The 12,316-nt window shown below is 43.6% G+C and overlaps 1 protein-coding gene across 1 annotated transcript; it reads left to right on the top strand.

The window, feature by feature from the left end:
• The first annotated feature begins 4,441 nt into the window (after positions 1–4,441).
• LOC129522272 (eukaryotic translation elongation factor 1 epsilon-1-like) lies at positions 4,442–4,995 on the top strand. The gene has a single exon (XM_055344408.1). The coding sequence runs from the start codon at positions 4,447–4,449 to the stop codon at positions 4,993–4,995; it is 549 nt and encodes a 182-aa protein (XP_055200383.1). The 5' UTR covers positions 4,442–4,446.
• The last annotated feature ends 7,321 nt before the right edge of the window (positions 4,996–12,316 follow it).

The following is a 12,316-nucleotide window of genomic DNA, read 5'->3' as shown; positions in this document are numbered from 1 at the left end:
GGGGAGTCCCCCAGCATGGATGGACTTTAGGGGGAAGTAGAAGGAATGTCCAGGCTGGAGAGCTTCATAAGGTCCAGATGACAAAAGGCCTTGTATGCCAGGCTCAGGGTAAGCCATAGGGAGCCATGGGAAAGCCTTTAAGCAGGGGAGTGGTGTAGTTAGCCCAGAGTTTTGGGAAGATAATGGTGTCATTATTAACGGTGGGATTTTAGAGCTTGAATTTAATGATTATCATGATCCCTGGCCCAATTTTAAGGCTAAACAAATCAAGGACAAAGGGAGAAATGATGCCCATGGTGGGTCAGGGGCAGAAGTAGTATGAGTAGGAGTCTCTCTAAGAGGGCGGAGCCTGAGGCTGGGATGTGTTTGCAGGTCCTGTGAGGCACACTCTCCCGGTGGGGATTAGTTCCCATCCTTCTGTGACATCTCTCTGTGTTTCTCCCCCACCCACCCCAGTCCTAACCCGAAGTTTCTGAAAGCCATAGCTGATAGTGGAGCCCACTCCCCACAGGTTCCTTTTCTGGTTGTGTGACCCTGACCACATCCCTTCCCCTTTGAAGCTTCAGTGTTCTCATCTGGTTAATGGGTGTGATCCACTGACACTGGCTATCAAGCATTCTGCGGTTTCCCCCAACCCCCACTAAAGCCCCAAGGAGGAAGAAGACCAGCCATTATCAGGTATCCTGTCCACTGGCAGGAAGTGTGAGGCAGAAGCTGGCTCTTGGTGAGATGGGGAAACAGGCAGATAATCTGCCTCACTCGCCCAGATGTGGCGACGGATAGCACAGAGCTAAGAGAGACTCTCACTTTTCTCATTCTGATCCCTATGCTCCTCTTAATGTGACCCTAAGATCTCAACAGCTGTATAAATCAAGGTGGTACAAACCATGCACTAGGAACTCCTCGCAATACCAAGGAGCCCTGAAGAAGGACAGACGCCCCTTTCTGGTCCCCACAAACACTTGGCCTGGCTGAGCCCAGCTGGTAGTAGTGACATCAGGTCTCCTTGCCGGCAGACCTCCCCAAGGCCTGACAGATGCTCAGGAGGGGCAGGGTTGAGTCATTGATCCAACTGTTAAAGACCTTTGAGCATGACCTCACCCTGTCACAGCCTCCACAAGCACTCAAGCCTCACACTTGGGAAGAGTCACGTGGCTTTGGCACTTGGCCACTTTTCGCTGGAGAACCATCACCATGTTAGAGTCAGGATTATCTTAGGAGCTCAATTCTACCCTCAGGTTCCTTGAGAAAGAGCCAGAAATCGCTCAGGCAGCAAATGAAAGGGCACTCATGAGTTGGGGCCACTCTGGGCCCAGTTCTGTGCCAGGCCCTGAGGGAGACAGAGCAATGAGGCAGGCATGTTTTCTTTCTGTGGCTTTAACAGAACATCTCTGGTTTTCTCCTCATTGATGCTAATTGGTGTTCACTGTTCAAAATTTATAAACTACAGAAGAGCCAAAAGAAGAAAGTAAAAGCCACTTCAATTATTGGAGGGGCACCTGGGTGACTCAGTTGGTTAAGCATCTGATTCTTGATTTTGGCTCAGGTTGTGATCTTCCAGTCATGAGATCTAGCCCCACATCGAGCTCTCTGCTCAACATGGAGCCTGTTTGAGATTCTCTCTCTCTCTCTTTCTCTCTCTCTCTCTCTCTCTCTCTCTCCCTTACCCTCTTCCCCTCCCCTCTACACACTCTCTCTTTCAAATAATAAATAAATAAATCTTTAAAAAAAATAACACCCCCAGAGAGGACAATTGTTAGCATTTTGTTGTATTTCCTTCAATGTTGCTAAATCATATTTAAGTTTATGTGTATTTGTAAAAAAAAAAAAAAAGTTGATGTGTATTTGTAAATTTATGTACATATAAATAAATTTTCACTTATATACACTTAAAATAGAATCTCTTCCACTCATCTGACAAATGTTTACCAAGCCCAGGCTCTGTGCCGCATGCATGTGGGACGCATAGGTGGACAAGACAGGTGTGGTTCCTGCTCTCATGAAAGAAAGCTGCCTATAAGGACTATCTTGTCATCTGTTATTTTTCAGTGTGTGTCTAGCAGTTTTCAAGTCACGTGTGTATTATCATGGTGCATTGGTCATCTAGATCATGACTTGATAGACCAAGCCTAATTTATCAAACCCCTTTTGTGGCACATTTGGGTTGTCTCCCATTTTTCACTAGGTTGACAGTAGTCAGTCATTCCTGAAGCCATTGGTTATGCTAGGTTGGTTCCTTCAACATCCACTTTCGGGCCCCTTGGTGGCTCAGTGGTTGAGCATCTGCCTTTGGCTCAGGTCGTGATCCTGGGATCCCAGGGAGTACTGGGCTCCCTGCAGGGAGCCTGCTTCTCCTGCTGCCTGTGTCTCTGCCTCTCTCTCTCTGTTTCTCATGAATTAAAAAAAATCTTAAAAAACAAAACAAAAAAACATACACTTCAACCTCTTCCCATGTGCCTTTCTGTGCTGCAGGGGCTGGAAGGGTGCATTTCCCAGACTCCCTTGCAGCTAGGGTTTGGAGACCAGTTAGGTCATGCCCATTAAATGCCTACGGGTGAGACATGGAAGATAAAAGTGAGGTGCAGGTCTCTTTTCCTGCTCTGGCTGTTTCCTGCCAGTGGAAGGTCATTAGGATTCTCTGCAGCCATGGTCTCAGTGTCCAGTCACCACCCTGTGGGTGTCCAGGGGTGGTGATGAGGATGTCAACACCATCTGATCCCTACATTAAAGCTAATGTGACAAATTCCTGAAGACAACAGCCCCAAGCTTCTGGGTTGTGGTGGAGGCAGTAGCTCCCATGGGTAGGCGGCATGACGGGGACTTTCTGAGTCACTCCTGGAGGCCCAGTCCACTCTCTAGATCTTCCCATAATTTTGCAAGAACCCAACTTCCCATATTAAATGTCTTTTTTGTTTAAAGTGGGAAAAGTAAAAATAATAATGATAATAAATAGAGCGGTAAATGTAATTTCTGCTTCCTGCAACTGAATTCTGAGCGATATAAGCTACATCTTTGAGCCTGTTCGTGATTATTGCTTCAGGGTAAACTTCTAACCATGGAATCAAGGATTCACCCTTTGTTGTTGTTGTTGTTTAAATAGTTTTATTGAGATATGATTAACACATCATAAAATTCATCCATCTGAAGTGCACAGTTTAATAGGTTTTAATATATTCATAGTTGTTGATCTTCACCACAATCTACTTCCAGGACATTTTCTTCACCCCAAAAAGAAATTCCATAGCCATTCACGTCACTCCACACTGTTCTCCCAACTGGTGCAACCACTAATTTACTTTCTGTCTCTATGGATTTGCCTATTTAGGAAATTTCACATTAATAGAATCATACAATACGTGGTCTTTTGTGACAGATTTCTTTCACTTGGCATAATGGTTTCAAGGCTCCTCCATATTGTAGCGCATACCAGAACTTTATTTCTGTTCCATGTCAGACAATATTCCATTTTATGGATATCCCATATTTTATTCACCCATTCATCAGTCGATGGACATCTGAGTCATTCCTGCTTTGAGGGTCTTGTGAATAATGCAGCTGTGAACATTTGTGTACACATTTTTGTGTGGATGTAGCTTTTAATTTCTCTTGGGTATATACCTAGAAGGGTAATCACTGGATTATATGGTCACTGTACCTTTAACCTTTCGAGAGACCACCAGACTGTTTCCCCAAAGTTGTTGTATCATTTTACATGCCCGCCAGCAATGCTTAGCTTTCCATTTTCTCCACGTGCTTTCCAAGACTTAATATTGTCTCTTTCTAAAAATTATAGCCATTCTAGTGGGTGTGAAGTGGTATCTAGTAGTTTTCATTTATATTCCCCTCATAACAAATGATGCTAAATATCTTTTTGTGTGTTTATTGGCCACTTGTATATCTTCTTTGGTGAAATGTCTATTCAGATCCTTAATTTTTAAATTGAGTTGTTTGTCTTTTTATTATGTTCACGGATTGTAAGCATTCTTTATGTATCCTGGATACAAATCCTTTATGAGATACGTGCAAATATTATCTCCTACTGTTGGGTTGTCTTTTCACTTTCTTGATGATGCTGTTTGTACCACAAAAGTTTTTAATTGTGATGAAATCTAATAGATCTATTTTTCATTTGCCATTTGTGCTTTTGGTGTCATATCTAAGAAGACTTTGCCTAACTTAAGGTCATGAAGCTGTACTCCTATGTTTTCTTCTAAGAGTTTTATAGTTTAACTCTTACGTTGAAGTCTATGATCCATTTTTATTTGATCTTTGTGAATGGTGTGCATGTATACATTCAGTTGTCTTTGTCGCAAGACTTCGTTCCCCATTGAACGGTCTTGGCATCCTTGTTGATAATCAACTGATCATAAATATAATGGTTTGTTTCTGGATTCCTAGTTCTATTCTCTTGATCTATCCTAACCTTAGAGCATCTCCTGCCGGAAGATGGCGGCGGCCGCGGAGTTGATGCTGTGGGAGAAGTCCCTGGGGCTGAGTAAAGGGAACAAATACAGCGCTCAGGGCGAGCGCCAGATTCCAGTTCTTCAAACAAACAATGGTCCGAGTCTAACAGGACTGACAACTATAGCAGCTCATCTTGTCAAGCAGGCCAACAAAGAATATTTGCTTGGGAGCACTGCAGAAGAAAAAGCGATTGTTCAGCAGTGGTTGGAATACAGGGTAACTCGAGTAGATGGACACTCCAATAAAGATGATATCCGCACTCTGTTGAAGGATCTTAATTCGTATCTTGAAGATAAAGTGTACCTTGCAGGATATAACTTTACCTTAGCAGATATCCTATTATACTACGGACTTCATCGTTTTATAGTTGACCTCACAGTTCAAGAAAAGGAGAAATATCTTAATGTGTCTCGCTGGTTTTGTCACATTCAACATTATCCAGGAATCAGGCAACATTTGTCCGTTGTTGTCTTCCTCAAGAACAGACTATATCCTAACCTTAATGCCAACATACACTGGCTTGATGACTAGTTTTGTATTGAGAAGTGTGAATCATCCAACTTAGTTCTTCTTTTTCAAGATTGTACTCACTCTTTGGGGTCTCTTGCAATTCCATATGAATTTTAGGATCATCTTGTCAATATCTGCAAAAGAAGAGCCAATTGGAATTTTTAAAAAATATTTTATTTATTTATTCATGAGAGAGAGAATGAGGCAGAGACACAGGCAGAGGGAGAAGCAGGCTCCATGCAGGGAGCCTGATGTGGGATCAATCCCGGGTCTCCAGGATCACGCCCTGGGCTGAAGGCAGTACTAAACCACTGAGCCACCCAGGCTGCCTGCCAACTGGAATTTTTTTTAAAAGATTTTATTTATTCATGAGACACACACACACAGAGAGAGAGAGAGAGAGAGAGAGAGAGAGGCAGAGACACAGGCAGAGGGAGATGCAGGCTCCATGCAGGGAGCCTGATACGGGACTTGATCCTGGGTCTCCAGGATCAGGCCCTGGGCTGAAGGCAGGTGCTAAACAGCTGAGCCACCCGGGCTGCCTCCCAACTGGAATTTTGATGGAGATTGTCTTCAATCTGTAGATCGATTTGGAGAGAATTGCCATTTTAACAATATCAAGTCTTTGGATCCACAAACATGGAATCTCTCTCCATTTATTTAGATCGTTTACTTCTTTCAACAATATTCTATGATTTTCCGCATACGTCTTACACATTTTTTGTTAAATTTACTCCTAAATATTTTATTCTTTTTGGTACTATTACAAATTGAAATTTTTCTTAATTTCATTTCAGATTATTCATTGTCATTGTGTAAAAATACAATTGATTTTTGTATACTGAACTTGTATTCTATAACCTTGCTGAACTTGTTCATTAGTTCCAAAAATTTCTTACTTGATGCCTTAGGATTTTCTGTGTATAAGATGATGCCATCTACAAGTAGAGATAGTTTTACTTCTTTCCAATCTGGATGCCTTTTATTTAATTTTCTTAACTGATTGCTCTGGTTTAAAACTCTAGTACAATGTTGAATAAAAGTGACAAGAGTGACATCATTGTCTGTCCTATTACTGACCTTAAGGAAAAAACATTTAGCTTTTTTGCCAATGAGTAAGATGTTAGCTGTCGGTTTTTCATAGATGCCCTTTATCAGTTCAGATCATCCATTTTTTTAAGGCTTTGTTATGTTATATGAATCATGCCCCTTAATATGCCAATCATTCTCCTTGGCCACTTCCTTTTCCCCATCTTTCCAATGATGACCTAGGTAACCATAAGGTGTAGCCTCCAGATATTGTCAAAACTCTCCAAGTGATGACTAATCAGCAGAGAGAGAAAAAGAAAAGGAAAGAGAGAGAGAGAGAGAGAGAGAGAGAGAGAGAGAGAGAGAGAAAGAGAAAGAGAAAGGATCACCTCCCTTGATCAAGTTACAATACTTCTACTCACACAATTTAATGTAGAACTGGCTCTTTGGTGACTAATCATAATGTGGATTCCTTTATGAACTTCAACTAAATTAGTGGTTCTCAACCTTGTCAGTCCAAAAGTCCCTCCCACCCTTTAATAACTTTATTGAGGTAAAGCATTGTCATGTGTCAATTTGGCTGGGCCACAGTACTCAGATATTTGGTCAAACATTATTCTGTTTTTGAGAAGATATTTTAAAGATGAGATTACCATTTAAAACAGTAGACTTTAGGGCAGCCCCGGTGGCGCAGTGGTTTAGCGCCGCCTGCAGCCCGGGATGTGATCCTGGAGACCTGGGATCGAGTCCCACGTCGGGCTCCCTGCATGGAGCCTGCTTCTCCCTCTGCCTGTGTCTCTGCCTCTCTCTCTCTCTCTCTCTCTAAATAAATAAATAAATAAATCTTTAAAAAAATAAAAATAAAATAAAACAGTAGACTTTAGGGATGCCTGGGTGGCTCAGCAGTTGAGCGTCTGCCTTTAGCTCAGGTCGTGATCCTGGGGTCTGGGATCAAGTCCCACATGGGGCTCCTTGCAGGGAGCCTGATTCTCCCTCTGCCTAAGTCTCCACCTTTCTGTCTCTCTGTGTCTCTCATGAATAAATAAATAAAATATTAAAAAAAATAAATCAGTAGACTTTGAGTAAAGCAAATTACCCTCCATAATGTAGGTGGGCCTCATTTAATCAGTCTAAAGCCTTAATAGGAAATGATTGACCTCCTTGCCCCTCCTGCCTCTCACCCCCACCCCTACCCAGGAAAGGAGAATTCTACCAACAGACTGCCTTCAGACTCATACTCCAATGTTGGCTCTGCCTCCAGACCTCCAGCCTCCAGCCTGCTGGTCTACCCTGCAGATTTCGGATTTGCCAGCATCCACAATTGTGTCAGCCAAATACTTAAAAGCAAGCAAAACAAAACAAAACAAAGAAACCTCACCACACTCTGTATAGATAGATATAGATAGTGATATAGATCTCTCTTTCTCTCTATGAATATATATGTATACACACACATACACACAGAGAAAGTGCACCTAAGTGTATAGCTTGATGGACTTTCACAAAATGACCACAGCAGACCAAGAGAGAGCACATGATCATCACTCAGAAGTTCCCTTGTGCTTTCATCCAATCATGAACCACCCAGATGTAACTGTTGTCTTTTCTAATAGATTCATTGTGCTGATTTTAGAACATTATATAATGACATCATTCGGTACATACTTTTTTGTGCCTGGCTTCTTTCACTCACCTGCATGTGCCCATGAGATTCATCTGCATTGCCATGTGTAGTTGTAAATAGTCCATCCTTCTCACTGTGGAGTATTCCATTGTGTGGCTCACCTCTGTTAGGTATCCTTTCAGCTTTGATGGATATTCCATTGTTCTCAGTCTGGGATTCTTACAAATGGTGCTGCCGCCGCCAACATTCTTACACCTGTCTTTTGGTGAACATGTATAACATTCTAGTTGGGTATAAACCCGAAAGCGTAATCGCCAAAGTTCCCTTTTTATCTCAATTTTATGCTTCCTTTCAATTTGATTTTCTGAAATGAAATTCATGGACGATAATCTCCCAACACACTTATATGTCAACACTACACCCAGTCTGTAATATGAAGGAGGTATTCAAAGGAAGTAATTTATACTAAAATCTGTGTATTTCAATGTGTTCTTGGGCACAACTACCCAACAAGACATAAAAACCTATATCTACTCATAATGAATAGTTTGGATTCCAGAGACGTAGGCAACCAGACACCATTATGCACAAGAAGTGCAGGAAAATGACAGGGCAGAAAGCACAGGTGGAAATTAAAATAAAAACTGTTGTTAGGGCAAGAAGCAACAGCCCCGACTTATTTGTGTATGATAAGAGAAAGATAAATAACCTTAATTGAAGTAAAGAGAACATGCCAAGACACTGCAACCTGTCAAATGGAGAGATAAGCAAGATGAACCTCAGGGTGCACTGACAAAGAATTCCCATTTTATGACATAGGACATAGTAGTGGTTGGTCCACAGAAAACACACCTTCCTTAGAGACCCACTCCTTAGGGCACCTGGGTGGCTCAGTGGGTTAAGTGTCTACCTTCAGGGCAGCCCGGGTGGCTCAGCGGTTTAGCGCCGCCTTCAGCTCAGGGCTGCATCCTGGAGATTCAGGATCGAGTCCCACGTTGGGCTCCCTGCGTGGAGCCTGCTTCTCCCTCGGCCTGTGTCTCTGCCTCTCTCTCTCCCTCTCTGTGTATCTGTCATGAATAAATAAATAAAACCTTAAAAAAAAAAGTGTCTACCTTCAGCTCAGGTCATGATCTCAGGGTCTTGGGATCCAGCCCCATGTTGGCTCCCTCCTCAGCAGGGAGCCTGCTTCTCCCTCTCCCTCTGTCTCTCTCCAGGCTTCTGTGACCTCTCTCTCTCTCTCTCTCTCTCTCTCTCTCTCTCTCTCATTCTCTCACTGTCAAATAAATAAAACCTTAAAAAAAAAAAAAAAAAGAAACCCGTTACTCAACAGGGGTGCATTCTGTCTTCAGATCTTTTTAAAAAAATGCACTTTGCGATTATATCCCTCATTAGACAGAGGCGATGAATGCATGGATCACAAAAGGAAGCTTTCCATCCAATGTTGTCAAGAAACCTCGTGGTGCATCTAGGGGGGTATTTTTTGAGTAAGATTGAAAAACAACAGGTTTTTCATCTCAACATGTAATTTTCACAACATGGATTCAAAACAACTATCCTTAAAACAATTCAATGAGATTTTTTACATCTCTGACTACTATTTGGCTCTAAGCCCATTAAAAAGGAGTTACACGCCCCTATTAAATATTTATGGTTGGTCCTACTGCATTTGCAGTAACTGCATTCATGATCTGGAACCCCTTTCCTCTACATCCGTAGCTGGTGGTAGTCTAAAGCATTGACTACACACACTGCAGAAAAGAACAGATTCGACAATTGAGTTAGTGTCTTTATTCCATGTGTGTTTCCCTATCAACAACAACGTTTTCCTAAGTTACTGAGTTTTCCACATCACTTCTTATACGGAACTTGCTGTACTGGGATGCACCGAAGCCTTACCTATTTATATTTGCTGTGTTTGCATCCGATAGACATCTGTAAGGTATGAAAAAGATGGGGTGGTTTTCAACAGTGTGAGACTGTTCTGTGCAATGTGGGCTGGTCCTTGCCTCTTAAATGTCATTGGAACCCCCTGATTGCTCAAACAGCCAGAAATGACCCCAGGAAATCAAATGCCTCCTGAGAACTACTGAGTTAGACCTGCTTTCCCTCCATCCTGACCTCTTAATCCCAGACTCCATTGCTGGTGATTGGGTCCAAGTCCAAGGGGAGAGACATTCACTCATATTATATTTTGTGGTTTTATAATCAGCCTGTTGGTCCTTGGACGTCCTGGTTCCGACATCCAATGTCTTATTGCCTGCCCCAATCACACTGTCATGGGCTCTCTTCCCATCTAAAAGGGATTTATGGACATGTTGAACATAATGGGGCTGGGGATCAAACCCAGTGACATTTCACTCTAGACCTTTCCTTGGATCAACGGTGAGCTTACATTTGACATCTTCTGGCTTCTGGTTGTTTTTTGATCTTATAAAATGCAGCCCACATTTCATCAACTTGTTGTTAGAGTGCTTAAATATTAGACCCCCTGTGGTGTGAAAAGAGCTTAATTCAGAACAGAGAAGTGACTTGCCCAAGGTCACTTGGCAAATAAGGGTAAAAACCAAGGTCCAGCAGGCTGCCCTGGGGCTGACCCACTTCAGACCCTAGAGGATTTAAATTCCTCTGGTGGCTACTCAGCAGCCCAGAGTGGACCATGCCTTATTCTGAACTGGCCTAAAAAGGGGTGGAATCCAGGGGCCTGTCCCAGCCAAGCGCCCAGTGTCTACAAGCCTCTTTCAACATCTGGCAATAACCCCTCTGGAGAATGGGCAGGGAGCCAGTGCTCTGTGGAGAGGGTGGGGTGAGCAGCCCAGCAGCTGCCTGCTCTGGCATCTAGGACGGGGTGGTGGACAGGGCCCCCAAATGGGTGATCTGTGCTCCAGACCCAGAACAACAGTCTCCATCCTCCAGGCCTGTTTCCCTATCGGTAAAGTAGGAGCCAACCTTCCTCCCCTGCTTCCCTCCCAGAAGTATTGTAAGGAGCCAATAGACAGAACTAGACTATTTAGGTCTTCTAGAACATTCCAAAGACATTATTTTTTTACTCTAGATGAAAAGGAAGCCATTGAAGGAATTTCAACAGAGGAGACAGCCATCCGAATTAGGGTCTAATAGGCTGTTAACTGGACCCTGTGTGAGGAACAGATCGCACTGGACAGATGTTTGAAGCAGGATATCGAGTGAGGGGTTACTGCAATCACAGACAAGAGACGTGGCAGCCGTGCCGGAGGTGATGGTAGAGCCAGCCTGCTAAGATATTGAGTGTGATCTTGAAAGACAGACTTCGAAGATGATTCCAAGGAAGGAGGGAGTTGCCAATGTCTGAGCTAGGATGGCTGGTTTGGTGGGCGAGAACTGGAGCTCAGTCTGGGACATGTGAAGTTTGAGTTGCCTCAAACAGCCAAGTGGGAATGCTGATCATTGTTAAATAAACCCTATTGCCTTTTGCCAAGGAGCACATGATTTCAACAACATGCACTTGACTTTCTGATGGTAGCTTGGCCAAAAATCAGTGCGTGCATCCAGAGCACCCACCCCTCCCCCACTGTTTGTTCTCTCTCTAGCTCTTAGTACACTTGCCTCATCACCCACCTGCCCCTCCTCGTACCTCAGTTTCAGTCCTGCTAAATGGTGGCAGCTTTCTCTCTGAGATGCTCTGGCTAGACCTGGAAACGCCAACATGAGCTCCATCCCAGAGGCGGCCTACATATAAACTCAGGTCACCCCAAACATGGCCTCCAGAGTGCGTAAACATCTACTCCGTTGTTTTTGTGTGATGTGGAAGCACACAGATTATTTAAGTGGATTATTTTACACACGGAAAGGCTTTGGAACCAATTCCTGCCATGGAAAGGTGAGGAATTATTAGTGAGTTTCTCAGTTCAGGAGCCTGCTTCCTCATCTGTACAATGGGCATAAGGTCCTTGCCTGAGCCAAAGAGAAAGGATCAATAGAATGAGTTTCGGAACCACGTCTTCCTGCCAGTGGCTCAGAGTTTGCTGTAGCTAGATCCAACCATCGGTTGTGCTAGAAACAACCCCTTGAGACCAGATGGTTCTGGCCTCCAAGAAAACAAGCTTGCTAATGGGCACTGCCTCCCCTGTGTCACACAGCAGTGCAGGTCTGAGCTGAAGCTGGGATGAGGCTCTCCTGACCCCAGTCTGGGGCGCTGCTCTCAACCCCTGTTCTTCCTCTACCACATGCACACATTCGTGGGATCTCTGCACATAAAGCAGTGCATCTTCACATAAAGCAGTCGAAGAAACATTCCCTCTACTCCTCCATGTTCTACCTTGCTGGAGAATCTCCTTCTCTCCCCCTTCCTCACTCCTTGGACACACTCCGAGACTGTCCTGCTGCCCATTTGCATGGTGTTACTCAAGCCTCCAAGGACTAGACTTTCAGAGAAGGACCTGGACATCTGGTGTCCCACAGGTCCATGGAGCCAAGTACAAGCTTATTACAGAGCATTGGCTGTGTGCCATATGCTGCCACGAGCCAATAATTGCTTAGCCGATTCTCCTAGCAACCCCAAGAGGTAAACAGATATCATTATTAGTTCCATTTTACAGATGAGTAGACTGAGGCCCAGAAAAGTTAAAAGACAGAGCTAGGATTCATTTAAAGAAGAAAAAAAAAAAAAAAACCAGTCATCAGGCTCTTAACCACCATGCCGTGCTATCCAAA

Source organism: Nyctereutes procyonoides, unplaced genomic scaffold, assembly GCF_905146905.1.
Source record: "Nyctereutes procyonoides isolate TBG_1078 unplaced genomic scaffold, NYPRO_anot_genome, whole genome shotgun sequence".
NCBI classification, from domain to species: domain Eukaryota; kingdom Metazoa; phylum Chordata; class Mammalia; order Carnivora; family Canidae; genus Nyctereutes; species Nyctereutes procyonoides.
This window is presented reverse-complemented; position numbering and strand designations above follow the sequence as displayed.

Excerpts from the sequence above, each read along its gene's own strand:
- LOC129522272 (XM_055344408.1), top strand. The coding sequence starts at position 4,447 with ATGGCGGCGGCCGCGGAGTTGATGCTGTGGGAGAAGTCCCTGGGGCTG.